Here is a 21,948-nt window from a genome sequence, read left to right on the forward strand (position 1 = left end):
GCACCATCGGGTGCAGTTGCTGGGAGTCAGTTACAGGCGGTTTTTTATTGACTTTCCGCCCCCGGGAGGGGCCTGGGCCCTGGCGTCTCTGCTCGGTCCCCCCCCCTCTCCCCGCAGGTGCACTGGGGGCAGGGTTCGAGGCAGGCGGAACCCCGGCTCCCCCCCCCCGGCCTTCCTGCTTCTGCTGCGACACGGAAGCCGGACGCCAGAGTCTGCCCGGAGCCTGCTGCCATGGCCCTGCCAGGCCCCCTGCTCCTGCTGGCCGCCCTCGCCCTGCGCTGGGCCCACGGGGGTGAGTGGGGCAGAGCCGCGCCCCGCCTGCGGCCTCCCTTCCTCGCGGGGGGCTGGGGCTCCTTCCCCCCCAACACCCACCCCGTTAGGCCTGTTCTACCAAACGGGCCCAGTCGGGGCAGGCGAGCCCACCGCGATTGGGGGAGCTGTCCCCTCTAGGGGGTGCTGGCTCCCCCCCTCAGCCCCAGGGCGGGGACTGGCTGTCCCCGGGGGGTGGGGAACGGGACATGGGGCCTGTCCCCTCTAGGGGGTGCTGGCTCCCCCCCTCGGCCCCAGGGCGGGGACTGGCTGTCCCCGGGGGGTGGGGAACGGGACATGGGGCCTGTCCCCTCTAGGGGGTGCTGGCTCCCCCCCTCGGCCCCAGGGCGGGGACTGGCTGTCCCCGGGGGGGTGGGGAACGGGACATGGGGCCTGTCCCCTCTAGGGGGTGCTGGCTCCCCCCCTCGGCCCCAGGGCGGGGACTGGCTGTCCCCGGGTGGTGGGGAACGGGACATGGGGCCTGTCCCCTCTAGGGGGTGCTGGCTCCCCCCCTCGGCCCCAGGGCGGGGACTGGCTGTCCCCGGGGGGTGGGGAACGGGACATGGGGCCTGTCCCCTCTAGGGGGCGCCGGCTCTCATCCGGCCCCAGGGCAGGGACTGGCCAGCTCAGGGGGGCAGGGAATGGGGCCTTTCCCCTCTGGGGGGCGCTTAGACTGTGCCCCATGGACTGTTCCAGAGATACCCACCGTCCGCCTGATTGACCAAGAGGGCCCGATCCTGGAGGGCAGCTACGTGACCCTGGAGTGTCTGACGGACGAGGCCGGAGCTGACATGAGCCAATTCACCTTCCAGAAATACAGTCGGGTCAGGATGTCCCCCCCCACTCCAGCCCTGCCCCGCCAGGGACGAACCTGCCCCTCACCCAACACTAAGGGGTGCCAAGCTGCAGGGGGTGTGGCGGGGGGTCAGCAGGCCGGGGGTCTGTGCCGCAGGGGGAGGGCAGGAGGTCAGCAGGGGCTGCCATGGGGCAGGCCGGGGGTCTGTGCCATGGGGGGCAGGGCAGGGGGTCAGCAGGGGGTGCCCTGGGGCAGGCCGGGGGTCTGTGCCATGGGGGGCAGGGGGTCTGTAGGGGGCACCGTGGGGCAGGCTGGGGGTCCGTGCTGTGGGGGGCAGGGCAGGGGGTCCGTGGGGCAGGCAGGGGGTCCATGGGGGCACCGTGGGACAAGCTGGGGGTCCAGGGGGCGCCGTGGGGCAGGCCGGGGGGTCCATGGGGGCGCCGTGGGGGGCAGCCTATCGGGGTTTAACGGTGACACCGGGGCGTCTCTCCACAGTGGCTCCAGTCCTGGGTCTCCCTGGACAATCCCGACCGGCTGCGTTGCTGGTTCTTCGACGTGAACGTGACGCGGGCGGACGGGCGCCTCCTGCTGGCCATCGGCGCCCTGCAGTCCTGGCACGCCGGGGCCTACCGCTGTGTGGCCGCCAACAGCACCGGCAACGCCACCGCCTCCGCCGAGCTCCGCCTGCACGTGGAGTGTGGGTAGCGCCCGCCCCGTGGCCCCTACGCCCGTCCCCCAGATCCACCCGCTGTCGCTGAGACCTGGCCCCTCGTTACACAAATGAATCTGGGGGACAAACGTGTCTGTCTCTTGGGGGGCCATGGGGGGTTACCTCTGGTTATATTTGAGCATAACACCCCCCCAATTTGCCCCTTGCCCCCCCAGGCTGGGTGGGAGGAGATGGACGGGGGGGGTCACGGGTGCAGCAGGGAGCCCAGAGTGGGGAAATGGCATCAGTTTGGGGGTGCATCTATGGGGCAGGCGGGAGAGGGGTACAGTGCCCAGCGTGGAGGGGGCAGTTTGATGGGGGGTGTCTGCTCCCCACAGCTAGAAGTGGGGTACAGAGGGACACCCCAATTGTAACCCGGGTTACACTCCGCCAGCTGGGCGGGTGGGAGGGGTCAAGGATTTCGGGGCGCGGCACCAGCGGGGCCTGAAGCAATGTGTCCCTCCCCAGATCTCCGGAGCGTCTTCGTGACCCGTGTCCACACGTGGTGCGGGACCGTGGGCGACGCCGTGACCGTGCTGGAGGGCGAGGACCTGGAGCTGCAGTGCTCGGCCGACGCCTCCCAGCCCCCCCAGTATGAGTGGAGCCGCCAGGTGAGGGGCTGGGCAGACCCCCAAGCAATGGGGGGGGGATCATACCCCAAAATATCAAGGATGGATGTGGGGTGTCACACAGTAGACCCAGCAGGAGGTGCCAGCGGGCAGGAAGCGGGGGGCTCAGCAGGGGGCGCTGTGGGGCAGGGAGTGGGGCGGAGGGTCAGTAGCCGGTGCCATGGGGAAGGGAACAGGGGGCTCAGTAAGGAGCACCGTGGGGCAGGGGGTCAGCAGGGGTGCCGTGGGGCAGGGAGCAGGGCGGAGGGTCAGCAGGGATGCTGTGGGGCAGGGAACGGGGGGCTCAGTAGGGAACACCGTGGGGCAGGGGGTCAGCAGGGACGCTGTGGAGCAGGGAACGGGGGGCTCAGTAGGGAGCACCATGGGGCAGGGAGCGGGCGGAGGGTCAACAGGGACGCTGTGGGGCAGGGAATGGGGGGTTCAGTAGGGAGCACCGTGGGGCAGGGGGTCAGCAGGGACGCTGTGGGGCAGGGAACGGGGGGCTCAGTAGGGAGCACCGTGGGGCAGGGGGTCAGCAGGGGTGCCGTGTGGGTCCCTGCCCCCTAAGCGGCTGCCCTCGTTGCAGGGGGACGACTGGGTGGTGGCGTCCAGCACGCTGCCCCTGCCCCACGTGAGCCGGGAGCAGGCCGGAACCTACGTGTGCCGGGCCCAGCACCCCAGCCTGCCCCACCTGGCGCGCAGCCGGGCCGTGCGGCTGGACGTGGAGGGGGCGCAGAGCAGCTACCGGCTGGGTGAGTCGGGGGGTCCCCCCGCCACGCCCCCCCCCCCCCCGCGGTCTCTGTCTCGCCCGCCCCACGCTGACCCCTCTCTCTGCCCCCAGAGCCGGGCCTGGGGCTGAGCGCCCCCATGCTGCTGCTGGCCGTGGGGCTGCCGGCCCTGCTGCTCCTGCTGCTGGTGCTGGCGCTCGGCGTCTTCGTCCTGCGGCGCCGCCAGGCCACCAAGATCCCGGCCGGGTGAGTCGGGGGGCCGGGTGTGGGGCCGGGCGTGGGGTCTGCCCTCCAGGGGGCGCCGGGCCAGATCCACCCACGGGGCTGGGCGCGGGGTCTGCCCTCCAGGGGGCGCCGGGCCAGATCCGCCCACGGGGCCGGGCGCGGGGTCTGCCCTCCAGGGGGCGCCGGGCCAGAACCGCCCACGGGGCCGGGCGCGGGGTCTGCCCTCCAGGGGGCGCCGGGCCAGATCCGCCCACGGGGCCGGGCGCGGGGTCTGCCCTCCAGGGGGCGCCGGGCCAGAACCGCCCACGGGGCCGGGCGCGGGGTCTGCCCTCCAGGGGGCGCCGGGCCAGATCCGCCCACGGGGCCGGGCGCGGGGTCTGCCCTCCAGGGGGCGCCGGGCCAGATCCGCCCACGGGGCCGGGCGCGGGGTCTGCCCTCCAGGGGGCGCCGGGCCAGATCCGCCCACGGGGCCGGGTGCGGGGTCTGCCCTCCAGGGGGCGCCGGGCCAGATCCGCCCACGGGGCCGGGTGCGGGGTCTGCCCTCCAGGGGGCGCCGGGCCAGATCCGCCCACGGGGCCGGGCACGGGGTGTGTCCACCAGGGGGCGCCGGGCCAGATCTGCCCACGGGGCCAGGCGCGGGGTCTGCCCTCCAGGGGGCGCCGGGCCAGATCTGCCCATGGGGCTGGGCGCGGGGTCTGTCCACCAGGGGGCGCCGGGTCTAATCTGGACATGGGTTCTGCCCTCCAGGGGTGCCGGGCCAGATCCGCCCACGGGGCCGGGCATGGGGTCTGTCCACCAGGGGGCGCCGGGACTGATCCAGCCCCATAGCGGGGGCTGGGGGGAGGGACAGGGAATGTGACATGGGGCTGAATCTCCCCATCTCTTTGGGCCCTTTGATTTATTGAATCCCCGGCCGCTGGCGCCCGACTTCGGCGCCTCAGTAGTTCGTGGCGAAGGGACGGGGGGGGGATCCGGGGGTTCACAGGAGGGGGGTTCTTCGCTCTTCATTTCCCCTCCCCCAGCTCGGTCCCAGGAAAATTTGGGGGGCGTGGGGGGAGCTAATGGGGGTCTCCCCGCAGAGAAGGTGGAATGGGGGATGGGATCCTGGGGGCTGGTTTTGGGGGTGTCACTCACCCGGGCTGTCTGTCCCCCGTTCAGGGAGGAGCCCGGCCAGCGCACCCCGATCTACAAAGGCAGCCTGGAGTCGGTGCCCTCGGCCGCGGGGGACCAGCAGCCCCTGGTGCTGTGAGCTGGGCCCTGCCGCCTGGAACAGGTACGGGATTCGCTCCTCCCATGATCCTTTGGGGACTGCAGCTCCACCCCCCACGGGACCCCGATTTCTCACCCCCCCCCCCATTGAAATCTCTCTTCTCCCCCCCCAGGCAGAACCGCACCAGCCGTCGCCGACGAGATTCAGCCACTTCTATAATCAGCGGGGGGAGGGGTTATGGGGGGCAGGAAATTACTGGGGGCTCAGCTGCGTTTTCTGAGGGGGGGGATTGTTATGGGGTGGTTTCTATACTTCGTTGATGCAGGTAGAGCTAGTATGGGGGGGGAGATGCTCTGGATGGAGGGGGCTGATATCATTATTTTGGGGGTGGGGTGGATCTTGGGGGGGCTGGGGCAGTGTGACCAGCCCAGCTCCCAGAGGCCTGGTTCCCCCCCAACAGCTAAACTGAGTTAATTTGCTTTTTTAATGGGGAGACTGTAATCAATGTGCTGGGGGAGGGGCTAGGGCAGCCTGAGGGGGGTCCCCCAAACTGGGACCCCCCAATGCCGATTCCCTGCAATCTGCTCTCACCCCTTTGCTTTCATCTCCCCTGCGTGTGTAAATCCTTGTGGGGCCGGGGGCTGTAGTGTTATTTCCGGGCGGGGGTGGGGGGGTTGATTTCTTAGGGCTATTGCTTAAAATCTGGGTATTGTAGTTCTGTGGGGGGGGGGGGGCTGGCCCTTTAAATGGGGGGGGGAGCATGGGCCAGCCCCCCAGCTTAAACGGGATTAAAATGATACTTTAAAACTCTGGACCCGAGTGCTGCCGTTTGAATAACCTCCTCCCTGCCATGGGGCTGGGGGTCGGGATTGAGGGGCACCAGCAGGGCTGTGGGGCAGCCTTGGAGTCTGTCATTGCCCCTAAACCCCACTCCCCTCCCAGAGCAGGGGAGAGATCCCAGGAGTCCTGGCTCCCAGCCCCCCCCCCTTGCTATCTGGGGCCCTGCCCTGTGTCCCAGCCATGGGGAGGTTGCGGGGGTGTGGGTCCCACTGCTCCTGTTCTCAGCTGCGAGTCTGGAGGGAGGTCCTGTGATTGGGGGGGGCGGGGGGGGCGTGATTTTTCTTCAGTCCCCTTGGGATTTTGCCTCGAAGAATCTCAGGATCTCACTCAACCCCAAGCTGTGACTTTTAGGCCCCTGACTGACACTTTCTGAAAGGGGGGGTGACAGGGGGCCCCCCCGGGACGGACCCCACAGACCAGGTCTCTGCCCCCACTCAGGTTAAAAGAATTAATCGGGGAGTTTATTGAAGTATCAAAGGCGGTTAAAAGGCGACAGATATTTACATATATATTAACGTTCAGGCTGCGGTGGGGGCGGGGGAACAGTCTCGGGGTGGGGGGGCTGGCCCCCCCACAGAGCCCCCTCCCCGCACCCCGGTTATATATTAATAATTATATCTCCCATTCGTTTCCCCTCTCCCCTCCCGCGACACACACGCTAGAAACTAACCTCGAGCCAGAGACGGGGCTGGGACCCCCCGGGGGGTTCTTCTGGACAGAGGGGGGGCTGGGGGGCAGTCAGGGACGTGGGGGCTCAGAGGGGATTGGGGAGGAGATGCCCACACTGGAGACGCAGCCCCTGTGGGGTGGGGCATGGGGGGGGCGGTTATACAGGGACCCCTCGCCCGGCGCAGGACACGGCCCCTCTGGGGTGGGGCGGGGCAGGGGCAGGTTATACGAGGACCCCTCGCCCGGCGCAGGACACGGCCCCTCTGGGGTGGGGGGGCGGGTTATGGGGGGGACCCCTGGCCTGGCGCTGGGAGGGGAATGGGGGGCCGTGACGGGGAAGCTCTTTCCCAGTGTAACCGGGGGAATTTCAGTGCCCGGGGTGGAGGTGTGGGGCGTGGCACTGACTGGGGGAGCCAGCGAGCCCCACCCCCACCCCGGCAGCACCCCCAGCGCTGGGGGCAGCCGAGGGGCTGGTGCATTGGGGGCAGGAGGGTGAAATCGGATTTGCCCCATTCACCCCCTCTGGCCCCATGGGTGCCCCATGGCAGGGGAGTTCCTGGGGGGGAAGATGCCCCCCCTCCAGCCCCCCGGCCCCGTCTCAGGCTCTTGTGCTTGGTGAGGACGTCACATGACGAGGACGGACAGACACTGATGGACAGAGAGACACCCCCCGCCCCCCACCCCAACAATCATGGCTTTAAAGAGAGTCCAACCTGCTTTTAAGGCCCACAGCAGGAATATGGGAGCCCTGGATGGAACCCAGGAGTCCTGGCTCCAGCCACCCCCCTCCACCCCGGTAACCCCCCACCGCCCTCCTGGAGCCGGGATAGAACCCAGGGGTCCAGGCCCCACAGGGGGGAGGGGCTCCAGCCCCCATCCAGTCACAGCCCAGTTAAGCTGTTTACAAAAGCACCTCATGGTCTCCACCCCACCCCTGCCTGTTTCCCTGGAGCCCCGCCCCCATCAGAGGGGCGTGGCCACCCCAATTGTATTGTGGGTGAGGCCAGAATCCCCTGGTTCTGCCCCCCGCACCCTCTATCTGCCTGGGCAAAGGGCACCTGGGGTCCCTGGAGCAGGGACTTTCACACAGGGTGGGCGTGGCCTCAACACAAGGGCGTGGTCTTACTGCATAGGGGCGGGGCTTCTTGTAGGAGGCAGGGCCTCACAGCCCAGGGGCGGGGCTTGAACCCCAGGCTGCTGGCACATAGGCCTTGGTTTCAAAAATGAAACCAAACCCACCCACCCCCAAAATCCCGTGGTTCGGCCGCGGCTCGATGGGTTGGTCCAAACTCTCCCCCGGCTCCGCCCCCATTCCCCCCCCCTCCAGCTCAGATGAAGAATTCCTCCTTGCGCTTGTGGCCGTCCCCGCCGTTGAGAAACGCCTCCCGCGCCTCGCCGTGCTCGTCCAGCCCACTGGCCTCATGCGTCAGGTATGAGCCTGCGGGGGGGCGGGGAGAGGTGAGGGGCTGCCCCGCCCCCTGCGGCCCTGCCCCACCCCCTCCCTTCCCCCCGCTGCCCTGTCCACTCCCCCACTGCCCTGCCCCGCCCCCTGCAGCCCTGTCCCCTCCCCTGCTGCTCCGCCCCCTGCGGCCCTGTCCTCTTCCCTGCTGCCCCGCCCCCTCTGGCCCTGTCCCCTCCCCCACTGCCCCGCCCCCTCCAGCCCAGTCCTCTCCCCCGCCCCCTCCAGCCCAGTCCTCTCCCCCACTGCCCCGCCCCCCCCTCTGGCCCTGTCCCCTTCCCCTCCCCAACCCACCCCACCCACTGTACCCTGTCCCATCGCCCATCCTGTCCCCGTCCCCTCTCCCTTCATCCTCCCCCAGCTCCTCCCGCCCTGTTCCCTGCTCCCCACTGCCCCACACCACACCCCATCCTCCTTCATCCTCCCCCCAGCCCCCTCCCCCACGCCGTGCCCCGTCCTGCGCACCTTTCTGCCGGATGGAGCACCACACCATGCCGATCAGGACGCAGATGACGGTGAAGACGAGCAGGGCGAGGATGCCGCCCACGATGGCGTAGGGCACCGAGGTCTGGGCCTCCACAATGGCCCCGGGGTCTGGGGGCAGGAAGGGAGGGTCAGGGGGGGCCGGGCACAGACGGACACGCGGGCTGGAGCTCCCAGCCAGCCCCCCCAGGAAGCCCCCGCGGGCTGGGACTGCCCTACCTGGGCCCCGCCGCTCGGGGTGACTGCCAGCGAGGGAGCTGGGCTGGTGGGGGCTGTCCGGGGGGGCAGGACCCACGTTTCCGGGCGAGGGGGGGGGGGGGTCCCCGGCTGCCGCTCACACGCTGAGTCTGGGAGAGACGCAGGCCTGGGCCGTGCGGCACAATTCACTCGCCCCCCAGCCAGCACCGTAACCGCTGCCCCCCACAGCTACGCATTGCTCTGCGCTGTGCCCCGGGCACGTCGGGGCACTGGCCGTGCTGGTGGGGGCTGTGGGTCGGCAGTGAGGGGCGCCGGGGGGCAGGGGGCTGCGGGTCGGGAGTGAGGGGCGCCGGCAGAGCGGGGGGGCTGCGGGTCAGTGGTGAGGGACGCCGGGGGGATAGGGGGCTGCGGGTCGGCAGTGAGGGGCGGCAGGGGGCTGCGGGTTGAGTGAGGGGCGCCGGGGGGGGCAGGGGGCTGCAGGTCGAGAGTGAGGGGCGCCGGGGGAAGGCAGGGGGCTGCAGGTCGGGAGTGAGGGGCGCCGGGGGGCAGGGGGTTGCGGGTCGAGAGTGAGGGGCGCCGGGGGAAGGCAGGGGGCTGCAGGTTGGGAGTGAGGGGGGCAGGGGGTTGCGGGTCGAGAGTGAGGGGCGCCGGGGGTTGCGGGTCGAGAGTGAGGGGCGCCGGGGGAAGGCAGGGGGCTGCAGGTTGGGAGTGAGGGGCGCCGGGGGAAGGCAGGGGGCTGCGGGTCGGGAGTGGGGGGCGCCGGGGGAAGGCAGGTAGGGGTGCCAGAGGTGTAGCCATTGAGGCTAATTTGCTAGTTTGCATAATGTGTTTTCTTCGTTGGTTTGATTGATTCTATTGTCCTTTCTTTGGGGTTTGCTCATAGCGAATGCCGCGCGGTGTTACTCATAGTCGTTGGCTGTAAAACAAGGACCCGAGCGGCCGTCTCGTGGCTGATTCGCTGCAGCGAGTCTGTCAGTGTTTGTAACCTTTGGCCTGGAGAAATGGCCTCCGCTTCCCCTTTTGTGTTTGGGGAAGTGAGACCTGGCCGTGTTCCCCGTGCGCTTGGAGCAGCCCGCTGACCGCAGGGCACACCGCAGGGCCCGGATGTCACGGGTCGGGCCAAGTACCGGTTTCGGGGATGAGTTAATCGATAGGAACGTGTATGAATGTGTGTCAGCCACAGAAGAAGTGACCCCGCAGATTTCGCTGGGCCTGGCAGGCTGGGCACTGCCGGGACCCGGTAACACCATGGCGAGGGGTCGCTCTGTCTATCTACGCTATTAGCTCAGCTCTGGCACGACAGCTTAGCCACTCGACACCCGAACCAGATCCCTGCCAGCGGGGAACCTGGACCATCGAGTCCATGGGGCATGGCAGAGCCGAGGCTGGTCTGGGGCTCCAGAGAAGGGGGCGAGTTCACTAGTTGAAATAGACTGTGAGAACAGAGCTGTTACCACCAGGGACCGGGGCACTGTGACTTCTCTGTAACTGTTTTATACCTTGGATTAGCCTTTCGTTCGTTTGAATAAAGATCTTGAAATGTTGGTATTGTCCTTGGTATACGTGTCCTGGCCACCCCCGCCGAGAGCCCACCCACCAGGTGGAAAACTCTGTGTCTCTAACCCTGTCGCCTGAAATGGGACAAGAACCTAAATATCTTCTGGTCAGATCATTGGCGAGGCGTAATGAACTAGCCCCAAAAATTCAGGTCAACATGGGGCTGCGGGTCTGGAGTGAGGGGTACCGGGGTGCAGGGGGCTGCAGGTTGTGAGTGAGCGGTACCGATGGGCTGCAGGTCGGGAGTGAGGGGCACCGGAGGGCAGGGGGCTGCGGGTCAGGAGTGAGGGGGGCGGGGGGCAGGGGGCTGCGGGTCGGGAGTGAGGGGTACTGGGGGGCTGTGGGTTGGGAGTGAGGGGTACCAGGAGGCAGGGGGCTGCAGGTTGTGAGTGAGCGGTACCGATGGGCTGCAGGTCGGGAGTGAGGGGGGCAGGGGGCAGGGGGCTGCGGGTCAGGAGTGAGGGGCACCGGAGGGCAGAGGGCTGTGGGTCAGGAGTGAGGTCAGGAGTGAGGGGCGCGGGGGGAAGGGGGCTGCGGGTCGGGAGTGAGTGGTACCGATGGGCTGCAGGTCGGGAGTGAGGGGCACCAGGGGGCTGTGGGTCGGGAGTGAGGGGCACCAGCGGTCCCCAGGGGCTGCGGGTCGGGAGTGAGGGGCACGGGGGCTCCTTACCATACACCACCAGCACATACTGGTCGGAGGCGCGGCCGTGTTTGTTGGCCGCTTGGCAGGCGTAGGTGCCGTTGTCCCCCGGGCTCAGCGCCGGCAGCGTCAGCTCCGCGCCCTCGATCTGCGCCCGCTCGGGCAGCGAGTCGTTCGCCCGGCTCCACGTGATCTCAGTGGGGCTGCGGGGACAGACACCGGGGAGGGGGGTGAGCTGGGCCAGGCCCTGCCCGGCCCACAGCCCTGGGATCCGTCCTCTGGTGCCAGCGGGCAGGGCCGGCCCGACACCAGGGTGATGGGCAGCAGCACGGCTCACAGGGTGACACCCCCCGGCACTGAGACCCGCAGACCCCCATATCCCAGCCTCTGGGAACATCTGGCCCTGTGAGCTTCCCCGCAGCAGTGCCCCCAGCTGGAGGCCTTGGTGTGACACAGTATGAGATACGGGGGTGTCACGGGGTGTGGGGGAGTCAGGGCCCCACCCCCCCCCACTTCCTGCGATTCCCCGAGACTCTCAGCCATCCAGTAACACAGAAGGTTTGTTAGACGTCCGGAACACGGCCCCAAACAGAGCTCATAGGGAAAGAGAACAGGACCCCTCAGTCAGGTCTATCTTGGGGGGTGGGGAGCCAGACCCCGGTTCTGGGCCTCCCCCCGCCCGCCTCCCCAGCCAGCTCCCACCTCAAGCCCAGATTTCCCGATCCGGGACGCGTTTTTCACGGCCCTGAATTTGGTAGGGCCCTAAATATAAAGGCAGCTGCATCGTCTCCGTTTTGTCGTCAGTCCCACGTCTCGACAAAGGGAGCTCGGAGCAGGACCGAGTGTGTGTGGGTGTGTGGTTGTGTGGGTGTGTAGTTGTGGTTCAGGGGGACTAGCCAGCAAACTCACCACTACTGCTGGGAACGTGACCTCGGGACTGAAGTGGCTGGAGGTGTCTGGCTGCTTTAGCCTTTGACAGCCCTGGGCTGTGTCCTGTGACGGGGCTCGAACCGCCACCCCTTCGCACAACGGAACTGACTGACGACCCCGGACGGGGGCCGAAGCCTGCGCCCGCCTGAGCCCCCCGGTCCTGGGCTCAAGCCCTCAGGCTTCGGCTGGGGCCCTGGCCCTGACCTTCGCGCTGTGAGTTTCCCCCCAGCGGTGCCCTTGGCCGGGACCCTGGTACTGCGAGCTTCCCCCCAGCAGTGCCCCAGCATACAGCCCATGGCCCCCACTCACAGCGGGTTGCCGTTGACGACGCAGGTGAGGAGCAGGGTGTCACCCTCGCGCAGCACGGCCTGGCTGGGCTGGATCCGCGCCGTGGGCGAGTCTGCGGGGAGAAGACGAGGGCGGCTGCACGGGGAGCCCAGCGGCCGCGCAACCTGACAACCCAGCAACCTCACAACACGACAACCCAGCAACACAACCCAGCAACCCCACAACACGACAACCCAAGCCCCCGCACACCCTAAAAACAGCCCAGCTCACCCCGGCCGCACAACCCCACCACATGCCCAGTGCGCCCCCCAGCACGACACAACACAACAACCCGACAACCCAGCAACCCCACAACACGACAACCCAACCCCACAACCCAGCAAGCCCACAACACGACAACCCAACCCCCCGCACACCCTAAAAACAGCCCAGCTCACCCCAGTCGCACAACCCCACCACACACCCAGTGTGACCCCCAGCACGACACCACAACAACCCCATAACCCAGCAACACCAACACCACAACCCAGCAACACGATGCCCCCTATGTCCCCGCAGCAATCCGACAACACCACAACCTGACAACACAACACCCCCATACATCTGCCAGCAACCCATCAATACCACAACCCCGTGACCCCCAGCATCACAACAACCCGACACCACCGCAACACGATGCTCCCCCCAAAACAGCACAGCTCACCCTGTCCACATAGCCCCAGCACACGCCCAGTGTGCCCCCCAGCACGACACCACAACACGACACGACAACTCACCACCTCCGCCAACAGCCCCCGAACTCCCTCAGCAACATGACAGCCTATGACCCCCCCACAACCCCCACAAAACAACAACACACTGCCCCCAGCATCACCCAACACACACAGGACAACACAACACGACTCCAGCCTCTCACAACTTGGCCCAACCCCCCCCCCCCCCGTGCACCCACAACCACCCCTGTCCCGCCCCCCTGCACACTCACAACCCAAAGCAGCCCATGGCCACACGCTGCCCCCGACCCACTGCCACAGCCCAGCCAGGAACACGCCCCCCAGGGCAGCCCCATCCCCAGGCACTCCCTGCCCCCCAGCCCTCACCCCTGCTCCCCAGCCCTCCCTTTCCCCCCTCACCTCACCCCACCCGTTCCCCTTACCCCCACCCCCATCTGCTCCCTGTCCCCCCTTCCCTTTCTTCCCCCCGCCCGGCTCCCTGTGTCTCCCCCCGCACTTACACTGCACGTCTAGCACGTACTGCGTCTGCTTCCGCTGCCCGCGCAGGGCGGGGTGCGTGGCCTCGCACGTCACGATGGCGCCGTGGTCGCGGCGCTCGACCCGCAGCCGCACCGACGTGCTAACCCGGAAAACCTTCCCCAGCTGCTCCCGGCTGCTGAGTCCTGCCACGGCACCGGGGGTGAGCGACTCGCGGTGACCCCGGCCGGCCCCCAGCCCACCGGCCGGCCCCCCGCCCTGCAGGGGACAGGCCCTGCCCCACCCCCAGCCCTGCAGGGGACAGGCCCTGCCCCACCCCCAGCCCCCCAGCCAGCCCCCCGCCCTGCAGGGGACAGGCCCTGCCCCACCCCCAGCCCCCCAGCCAGCCCCCCGCCCTGCAGGGGACAGGCCCTGCCCCACCCCCAGCCCCCCAGCCAGCCCCCCGCCCTGCAGGGGACAGGCTCTGCCCCACCCCCAACCCAAGCCAGCCTCCTCATCCCAGAGGGGACAGGCCCCCTGCCCCATTCCCCGGCCCACTGAGTCAGCCACCTCCCCGCCCCCCAGAGGAGACAGGCCCCCTGCCCCATTCCCTGGCCCTCCAGCCAGCTCCCTGTCCTGCCCTGCCCCACTCCCTAACCCAGCCTCCTCATCCCAGAGGGGACAGGCCCCCTGCCCCATTCCCCGCCCCCCCGATGGCCCAGGCCCCCTAGGGGGGATAGGCCCCTTGCCCCCCCTCACCTCGCAGCTCCCGCCGGTCCCGGTACCAGCGCAGGGTGGCCACGGGGCGCGACCGGGGCACGACGCACGTCAGCTCGACCTCCCCGCCCTCCACCGCCTGCTCCTTCACCTCCACCGTCGGGTTCTCGGGGGCCACTGCAGAGACACAGGGGACAGGACAGGGCAGGGGGGTCACTGGGGCTGGCCCCTCGTCCCTTCCCAGAATCCCCCGGGGCAGCCACCCCGCATCTCTTCCCAGAATCCCCCGGGGCAGCCGCCCCCCTCATCCCTTCCCATAATCCCCCACAGCAGCCACACCCCCCCCGTACCTTCCCAGAATCCCCCAGGGCAGCCACCCCGCATCTCTTCCCAGAATCCCCCGGGGCAGCCGCCCCCCTCATCCCTCATCCCTTCCCATAATCCCCCACAGCAGCCACCCCCCCCCGTACCTTCCCAGAATCCCCAGGGCAAGCATCTCCCGTCCCTTCCCAGAATCCCCTGCGGCAGCCATTCCCCCATCCCTTCCCAGAATCCCCAGGGCAAGCATCTCCCGTCCCTTCCCAGAATCCCCTGCGGCAGCCATTCCCCCATCCCTTCCCAGAATCCCCAGGGCAAACAACCCCCATCCTTTCTCACAGCCCCCCCATCCCTCCCCACTCTCCCAGGGCCCCCTGCCGCACCCCCTCCCGTCCCAGCCCCCCGGGGTCCCCAGCCGCACCCCCTCCTGTCCCAATCCCCCGGCCCCAGCCGCACCCCCTCCCGTCCCAGCCCCCCGGGGTCCCCAGCTGCACCCCCTCCCATCCCAGTCCCCCGGCCCCAGCCGCAGCCCCTCCCGTCCCAGCCCCTGGGTCCCCAGCCGCACCCCCTCCCGTCCCAGCCCCCCGGCCCCGCACCCAGCACGGTGAGCGAGGCGATCTGGTGGTGCGTGTCGTCGGTGTAGAGCTGGCAGAAGTAGCCGCCCTCGTCCTCCAGCCGCACGTCGGAGAGCTGGATCCGCACCTGCTTCTGGGTGAACTCCACCAGCTGGAACCGGTCGTCCTTCAGGGCTGGGGAGACAGGGATGGGCTCAGTGGCTGCCCCCGGCCCCCCTGCCCGGCAGCCCCTCACCCCACGTACCCACCCCCCCACCTGGCGGCCCCTCACCCCGCGTGCCCGCCCCCCCGCCCGGCGCCCCTCACCCTGCGTGCCTCCCCTCGCCCAGCGGTCCCTCACCCCGCGTGCGCAGACCCCCCCCTGCCCGGCGGCCCCTCACCCCGCGTGCCGTTGAAGAAGAGTGTCTGCCGGGCCGGGTTCTGGATCACCACGATGGAGCCGTCGTACCGGTGCAGCCGGCAGTTGATCTCGGCCACACCGCCCTCCACCACTGTCATGTTCTCCGTCTGCACCTCCTGCGCCAGGGCTGGGTGGGCGAGAGCAGGGGTCAGGGAGAGACCAGGGGGGGTCAAGCTGCCACGCAGCCCCCCCCACGTCCCCCTGTAGCGCCGAGGGCGCTCATCAAACCTCCCGGCGTCACAACGACCTCGACGCGTTGGAGCATTGGGCCCAAATCAACTCCCTGAGGACACGTGCCAAACCCAGCCCAGGGTCAGGGAAACGGAGATGAGTGACCTGGAGCCCGCGGTGCCAGGCCGCCGGAGCAAGGCTGAGACCGGCGGAGGGAGGCCAGGCCCCAGACGGACTCCTGGGTCCGGTTCAGGGGAGGTCGCACTTTAGGGAGGAGCCAGACCTGGAGAGGCTCCCGAGAAAGCAACAAAGCCCCAGGGCACATCTGGCCGAGCGGGCGGCTGACTGGTCGGCCAAGGCCGGGGGCCATTCTCACGGGGCCGCGGATCACGGCAGGACAAGCCAGGCAGAGCGCGGGTCGGCGCTAGCGGAAACCCTCCCGCTCCCGGGTCGTTCAGGCCGGTGCAGGGTCTCTGAGACTCCGGCACCGCAGGGTTAAGGGCAGACCCCTGCCCGGCTGGTCCCGCCCGGTGTCCGGCCCGACGCGGCGATGATCGTACGGGGTGTGTGGAACAGATGGGCATGGGCCCCTGCACTATGAGCCGCCCCCAGAGCCGGCGCTGCGCCAACCTTAGCTGGTGAACGGCCCGGGAGGGGAACCGATCCTGGGGCCGGCCGGGGGGGTGGCACCTCCTGGTTTGCAATGACCCAGCCCCAGGGAGTGGATCCCCCCTCACAGCCCCCACCCAGACCCACGGCCACCAGCTCTGCCCCCTGCCCCCGCCCCCAAGATTTTGTAGTGATTTGTTACATGTGGCATGGGAGTAGGGGGCGTGGCTTGTTGGAACAGGGGCGTGTTCTATGCAGATAAGGCGGGCAGGGGACTGGACTCGATGACCTCTCGAGGTCCCTTCCAGTCCTAGAATCTATGAATCTATGAATCCTTGGTCCCCCATTGGCCCATAGGAGGCCAAGGCCAGTTCATGCTGCTATTTCCGCCGCTTTCCCATCCCACCAAATAGGCCGATGGCGACTGTCATGTGACCTTTGACCTCTGCCATGAGGCCACTTCCTGTCTTTGGCTTAATCTCTCTCCCGGTGCGTACCCAGGAAGCCATGGCTCCTGTCACTTCCTGCTTCACTCCCACCCGTGGCTGCGTATTATGCCGTGTAAATTACATCATCACCTAGCAACAAACGTGGCCGCCCCTTGGCAACACGGACAAACATGGCCGCCCTCTCCTGTACAACACAGATGAAAACCGGTCGCCCTGGGGACTGTTGGCCCCTCACGGACACTCAGTGGGGTTTGGTTGCTGGCTCCCAGTACCAACAGAAAGGGGACGGCCAATGGGGAGAGGCCAGCACTCCAGGTCAGCCTGATTGATAGGGCAGGCAGGCCAATGAGGGAGTCAGGAGGCCAGGGGGGTCCCGTCCTCTGTGTGAGCTGGGGCAGCCTGGGCCAGAGGGGCAGAGCTAAGGGGAGAGCAGGAGCCCAGGGAGCTGTACTGGAGGCAGAGTGGGGCTGGGGCTGGGTGTGGGGTCTCCATGCCACGGAGCGGGGTGACGCGTTTTCCTGCCCCATTTCCTCCTTAGTTTTTAATTGGTTGCTGTTTAATCAATTGTATTTGCTTGAGCTCTGTGCGGTGATCAGTGGGCCAGGGAAGCGCCCGGAGCAGAGAGAGCCCCCGGATCCCGGGCCCAGCCTGGTCGGGTTTACGAGGACTTCCTTGGCACAAAAAGTGGGAATGTGCTAATAAAGTCTGCGGACGACACAAAGCTGGGAGGTATTGCCAATACAGAGAAGGACCGGGATATCCTACAGGAAGATCTGGATGACCTCGTAAACTGGAATAATAGTAATAGGATGAAATGTAATAGTGAAAAGTATAAGGTCATGCATTTAGGGATTAATAACAAGAATTTGTGTTATAAGCTGGGGATGCATCAGTTGGAAGTAACAGAGGAGGAGAAGGATCTCGCAGTATTGGTTGATCACAGGATGACTATGAGCCGCCAATGTGATATGGCCGTGAAAAAAGCTAATGCGGTCTTGGGATGCATCAGGCGAGGTATTTCCAGTAGAGATAAGGAGGTGTTAGTACCATTATACAAGGCACTGGTGAGACCTCATCTGGAATACTGGGTGCAGTTCTGGTCTCCCATGTTTAAGAAGGATGAATTCAGACTGGAACGGGTACAGAGAAGGGCTACTAGGATGATCCGAGAAATGGAAAACCTGTCTTATGAAAGGAGACTCAAAGAGCTTGGCTTGTTTAGCCTAACCAAAAGAAGGCTGAGGGGAGATATGATTGCTCTCTATAAATATATCAGAGGGCTAAATATCAGGGAGGGAGAGGAATTATTTAAGCTCAGTACCAATGTGGACACAAGAACAAATGGATATAAACTGGCTACCAGGAAGTTTAGACTTGAAATTAGACGAAGGTTTCTAACCATCAGAGGAGTGAAGTTCTGGAACAGCCTTCCAAGGGGAGCAGTGGGGGCAAAAGACATATCTGGCTTCAAGACTAAACTTGATAAGTTTATGGAGGGGATAGTATGATGAGTATTTGTCAATTAATTGATCTTTGACTATTAGCGGTAAATATGCCCAATGGCCAGTGATGGGATGTTAGATGGGGTGGGATCTGAGTTACTACAGAGAATTCTTTCCTGGGGGCTGGCTGGTGAGTCTTGCCCACATGCTCAGGGTTTAGCTGATCGCCATATTTGGGGTCGGGAAGGAATTTTCCTCCAGGGCAGATTGGCAGAGGCCCTGGGGGGTTTTCGCCTTCCTCTGCAGCATGGGGCACGGGTCACTTGCTGGAGGATTCTCTGCACCTTGAGGTCTTTAAACCACGATTTGAGGACTTCAGTAACTCAGCCATAGGTTAGGGGTTTGTTACAAGAGTGGGTGGGTGAGATTCTGTGGCCTGCGTTGTGCAGGAGGTCAGACTAGACAATCATAATGGTCCCTTCTGACCTTATAGTCTATGAGTCTATGACTCTGCACGTGGGAGGGAGGAAGGGGAGCCCCCGAGCTCAGGCAGGTCTCGGGGGGGGAAGGGAGTGGGAGCGAGGACTCAGATCCTTTCGCCAGCCCACTGCACCGGAGCATGTATGAGCCAGGAAAGTTCCCCACCATAGCGGGACTCCCCACCTGCACCAAGAATAGGGGACTGCAGGTGGGGAGCTGGGGTGCCAGCGGGTTGGAGCTTGCGGGTCGGGATTGAGGGGCACTGGCTGAGCTGGGGGGGCAGCAAGGCAGGAGAGAGGGGCGTCAGCGGGTTGGGGCCTGCGGGTTGGGATTGAGGGGCACTGGCTGAGCTGGGGGGCTGCAGGTCGGGATTGAGGGGTGCCAGTGGGGTGGGGCCTGGGGGTTGAGATTGAGGGGTGCTGGTTGAGTTGGGGGGGCTGCAGGTCGGGATTGAGGGGCACCAACGGGTTGGGGCCTGGGGGTCAGATTCAGGGGCACCAGCGGGTTGGGGCCTTGGGGTCGGGATTGAGGGTTGCTGGTTGAGTTGTGGGGGGCTGCAGATTGGGATTGAGGGGTGCCGGTTGAGTTGGGGGTGCTGGGGGTTGGGATGGAGGGGCGCCAGTTGAGTTGGGGGGGCTGCAGGTCGGGATTGAGGAGCACCAGCGGGTTGGGGCCTTGGGGTCGGGATTGAGGGTTGCCGGTTGAGTTGTGGGGGGCTGCAGATTGGGATTGAGGGGTGCCAGTTGAGTTGGGGGCGCTGGGGGTTGGGATGGAGGGGCGCCAGTTGAGTTGGGGGGGCTTCAGGTCGGGATTGAGGGGCACCAGCGGGTTGGGGCCTGGGGGTCGGGATTGAGGGGTGCCAGTTGAGTTGCGGGGGCTGCAGGTCATGCTGCCCCTTTAAGTCCCTTGATGTTTTGTCTCCTCCTCCTTTGACATCACAATGGGTTGTCATGGGAATGGCTCTGATCAGCTGGCGCAGTCGGTGGGGGATTGAGCTGGGGGGGGTCTGGGCAGAGCGGGGGGGGGCGAAAGGCCGGGGGGTGGCGAAAGGCCGGGGGAGGGGGTGATGATGGCAGTGGGAGGGATGGGAGAGAACCCCCCAAATAATCTCACCCCATGGGCCTAGACCCCCCCCAGCCCCTCCCACCAAACTGCAACCCCCCCAGTGCCGGCAGCAGTGAAGGATTGTGGGTAACCCCCAGGCTGAGGAGGGGCCCTGTCCAGAGGGTGTTTGGGATGAACCCCCCATAGCTGGGATCCCCCCATCCCCCCCCCACACACCCCCGACGCTGCCTGGGAGGGGGCGTCAGGGGGACCAGGGGCAGTTCCCTTCACGCCCTCCAGGGGGCGCTGGCAGCATCACCCGCCTCATCCCCACCCCCCAGGGCTCCATTCAGCTCCAGCTAATCAGGCGTTGCCATGGCAGCCGGCCACCGCGATTTGCATATCCGAGTCCTTAAATATTTGGCTGAGAGGCGGAGATGGGGGGGCTGGAGATTGGGGGAGGCAGAGAACTGGGGCCTGGGACCCACATGGCCCCTCCCCCCACAGGTTAACACCCCTCGGCCCCTGACAGGAGGAGGTGACAGAGGCTGGCTTTGGGGTACCCGGGGTGGGGGGTAAGGAGGGGGCTGGCACAGGGGCTGGCTCATGGGGGGCAGTGGGGTGGGGGGTAATTGGAGTGGGGTTAGAATGGGGCTGGCTCGCTGGGGGGCAGTGGGATAGGGGGTAATTGGAGGGGGCTGGCACAGGGGCTGGCTTGCCGGGGGCAGTGAGGTAGGGGGTAATTGGGGGGCCTGGCACAGGGGCTGGCTCATGGGGGGCAGTGGGATAGGGGGTAATTGGAGTGGCCTGGCTCATGGGGGGCAGCGGGCAGGTGAAGACGGGCCGGAGGAGACGCCAGAGCAGAGAAAGGGGGCGCAGGCCGCGGAACGAGAGAGGAGAAAGGGGAGAAGGGGGAATGTCAGGAAGGGGGCAGGCGGAGGGGCAATGGGGGGCAGGGCGGGGGGGTAGGAAGGGCTGAATGGAGAAATCGTCGCCGGTTCCTCGCCCCCTCCGCTCGTTCGTTCATTCACTCCCGCACTCCGGCCGGGGGTCTCGTGGGGGTCACGGCCTCACTCGGGCCGGAGCCAAGGGGCAGCAGATGGGAACGAAGCGAGGGAGGGAGAGGTGGGGGGGGCTGTGGGCAGGGGGGTCATGGCGGGATGGGGGGCAGAGCCCCCAGGCAGCTGGCCGGCAAACGGAAATCACGACCCGGGGGGGTGGGAAGAGCTGGACCCGGAGGAACGAAGGTGACACAACGCAGGGAGCCCGGGGTCTCAGTCCCCCAACGAGCGTCCGCTCCCCCCCCCCCCCGAGGCCTGAGGGTGCCCCTCACTGCGCCAGCCCGGTCCTGGGCTCCGACCAGAGGGATGCAGAGAGCGTGGAAACACCAAGGGCACCCCACCCCACCCACGCCCCCCATCACCACCACCCCCCTGCCCACGCCAGCGACGCATTGATATTCCAGCCACCAACGCCTGCACGTCCCGCTGAACACACCCGGGGCCTTTCCCCTCTGGGGCACTGGCCCCCCTCCGGCCCGGGGCCGAGCCCCCTTCAACCCCGCAGCGGGGCTGGAGCCCCACAGGAGGGGACGTGGCCCCTGCAAACACCGGCTGTTACTGGGGGGCTGCAGCCAGGACTCCTGGGTTCTCTCCCGGCTCTGGGAGGGGAGCAAGGCCTGGTGGCCAGAGCAGGGTACCCCTGGGGCCGTAGTTCACTCCCACCCATGTCCCCCTGCGGGATCCCCCCAGCAAGCCCCTCCCCCCGCGCCCCCCTGCTGGGCGGGTCCGGACCAGCAGAGCTGGGCCCCCCCATGCAGCTGTCTCCTCACCATCCCAGCCGGGGTTGCCGTGGCAACACCCTCATCGCCCGTTGCTAAGCACCAAGACTGTAGGACTCCCTGGTGTGTGGAGGGGGGCGGTTTATTGCTGTGTCAGCTCCTTCCCCAGCCCCCCTCCCACCTCCGGCAGGGTCTCCACGGCGACCGCGGCACAGCCAGCTGTGACTGTCAAGGTCACTCGCGCCACCAAGGTCACCAGTCCCCCCCAGCTCTGCCGGTGCCCCCCCCCCCAACTCCGCCGGTGCCCCTCACTCCCGAACCGCAGCCCCCCCCCAGCTCGGCCGGTGCCCCTCACTCTCGACCCGCAGCCCCCCCCAGCTCGGCCGGTGCCCCTCACTCCCGACCCGCAGCCCCTGCTAGCCCAGCCCTGGGCTCCCCCTGCCCCGGGTTAACTCCGCGCTGCTGGCCTAGCCACCCAGGGGACGCAGCACTGGATTCCTGGCATATTTTGGGCCGCGCCCCCCTCCGCCAGTGCCAACAATGGGGCCCATTTTTCTGCCAGCTCGACCCCCTTCCCCACAAGGAGAGAGAGGAACTGCCCGGGCTCCCAGCCCCCCCTTCCCCTGGGTGGGAGAGGCTCAGTTCGGCCCTGGTGACCCAGGGGGGCGAACCCTCCCGGGGCCAGTAAAACCCCCCACAGAGCTGCCCCCCCCATCCACCTCCAGCCACTGCCCAGCACTGCCCCCTGGATGGGGAAACTGAGGCACATGGCGCTAAGAACATGGAGTGAGGCAATAGCAGGAATAGAACCCAGGAGTCCTGGCTCCCAGCCCCCCCCTTCTAACCACTAGACCCCACTCCCCTCCCAGAGCCGGGGAGAGAATCCAGGAGTCCTGGCTCCCAGCCCTGCTCTAACCCACCAGTCCCCACTCCCCTCCCAGAGCTGGGGAGAGAACCCAGGAGTCCTGGCTCCCAGCCCTGCTCTAACCCACCAGTCCCCACTCCCCTCCCAGAGCTGGGGAGAGAACCCAGGAGTCCTGGCTCCCAGCCCTGCTCTAACCCACCAGTCCCCACTCCCCTCCCAGAGCCGGGGAGAGAACCCAGGAGTCCTGCTCCCAGCCCCC

The 21,948-nt window shown here is 67.0% G+C and overlaps 2 protein-coding genes across 2 annotated transcripts; one reads left to right on the plus strand and one right to left on the minus strand.

Annotated features, from left to right (window-relative positions):
• The first annotated feature begins 219 nt into the window (after positions 1–219).
• LOC135892839 (cell surface glycoprotein MUC18-like) lies at positions 220–4,624 on the plus strand. The gene is made up of 7 exons (XM_065420634.1): positions 220–292; positions 1,006–1,133; positions 1,601–1,802; positions 2,283–2,425; positions 3,009–3,174; positions 3,264–3,396; positions 4,534–4,624. The coding sequence occupies exons 1-7, from the start codon at positions 232–234 to the stop codon at positions 4,622–4,624; spliced, it is 924 nt and encodes a 307-aa protein (XP_065276706.1). The 5' UTR covers positions 220–231.
• A 2,798-nt stretch (positions 4,625–7,422) lies between these two features.
• CADM4 (cell adhesion molecule 4) lies at positions 7,423–16,138 on the minus strand. Its single transcript, XM_065419962.1, has 9 exons — positions 16,036–16,138; positions 14,830–14,976; positions 14,471–14,623; positions 13,599–13,733; positions 12,884–13,045; positions 11,671–11,761; positions 10,462–10,634; positions 8,019–8,147; positions 7,423–7,532 (listed from the first exon to the last, which is right to left on the minus strand). The coding sequence occupies exons 1-9, from the start codon at positions 16,136–16,138 to the stop codon at positions 7,423–7,425; spliced, it is 1,203 nt and encodes a 400-aa protein (XP_065276034.1).
• Positions 16,139–21,948: the final 5,810 nt, after the last annotated feature.

This window comes from Emys orbicularis, chromosome 20 (assembly GCF_028017835.1).
Source record: "Emys orbicularis isolate rEmyOrb1 chromosome 20, rEmyOrb1.hap1, whole genome shotgun sequence".
NCBI lineage: Eukaryota > Metazoa > Chordata > Testudines > Emydidae > Emys > Emys orbicularis.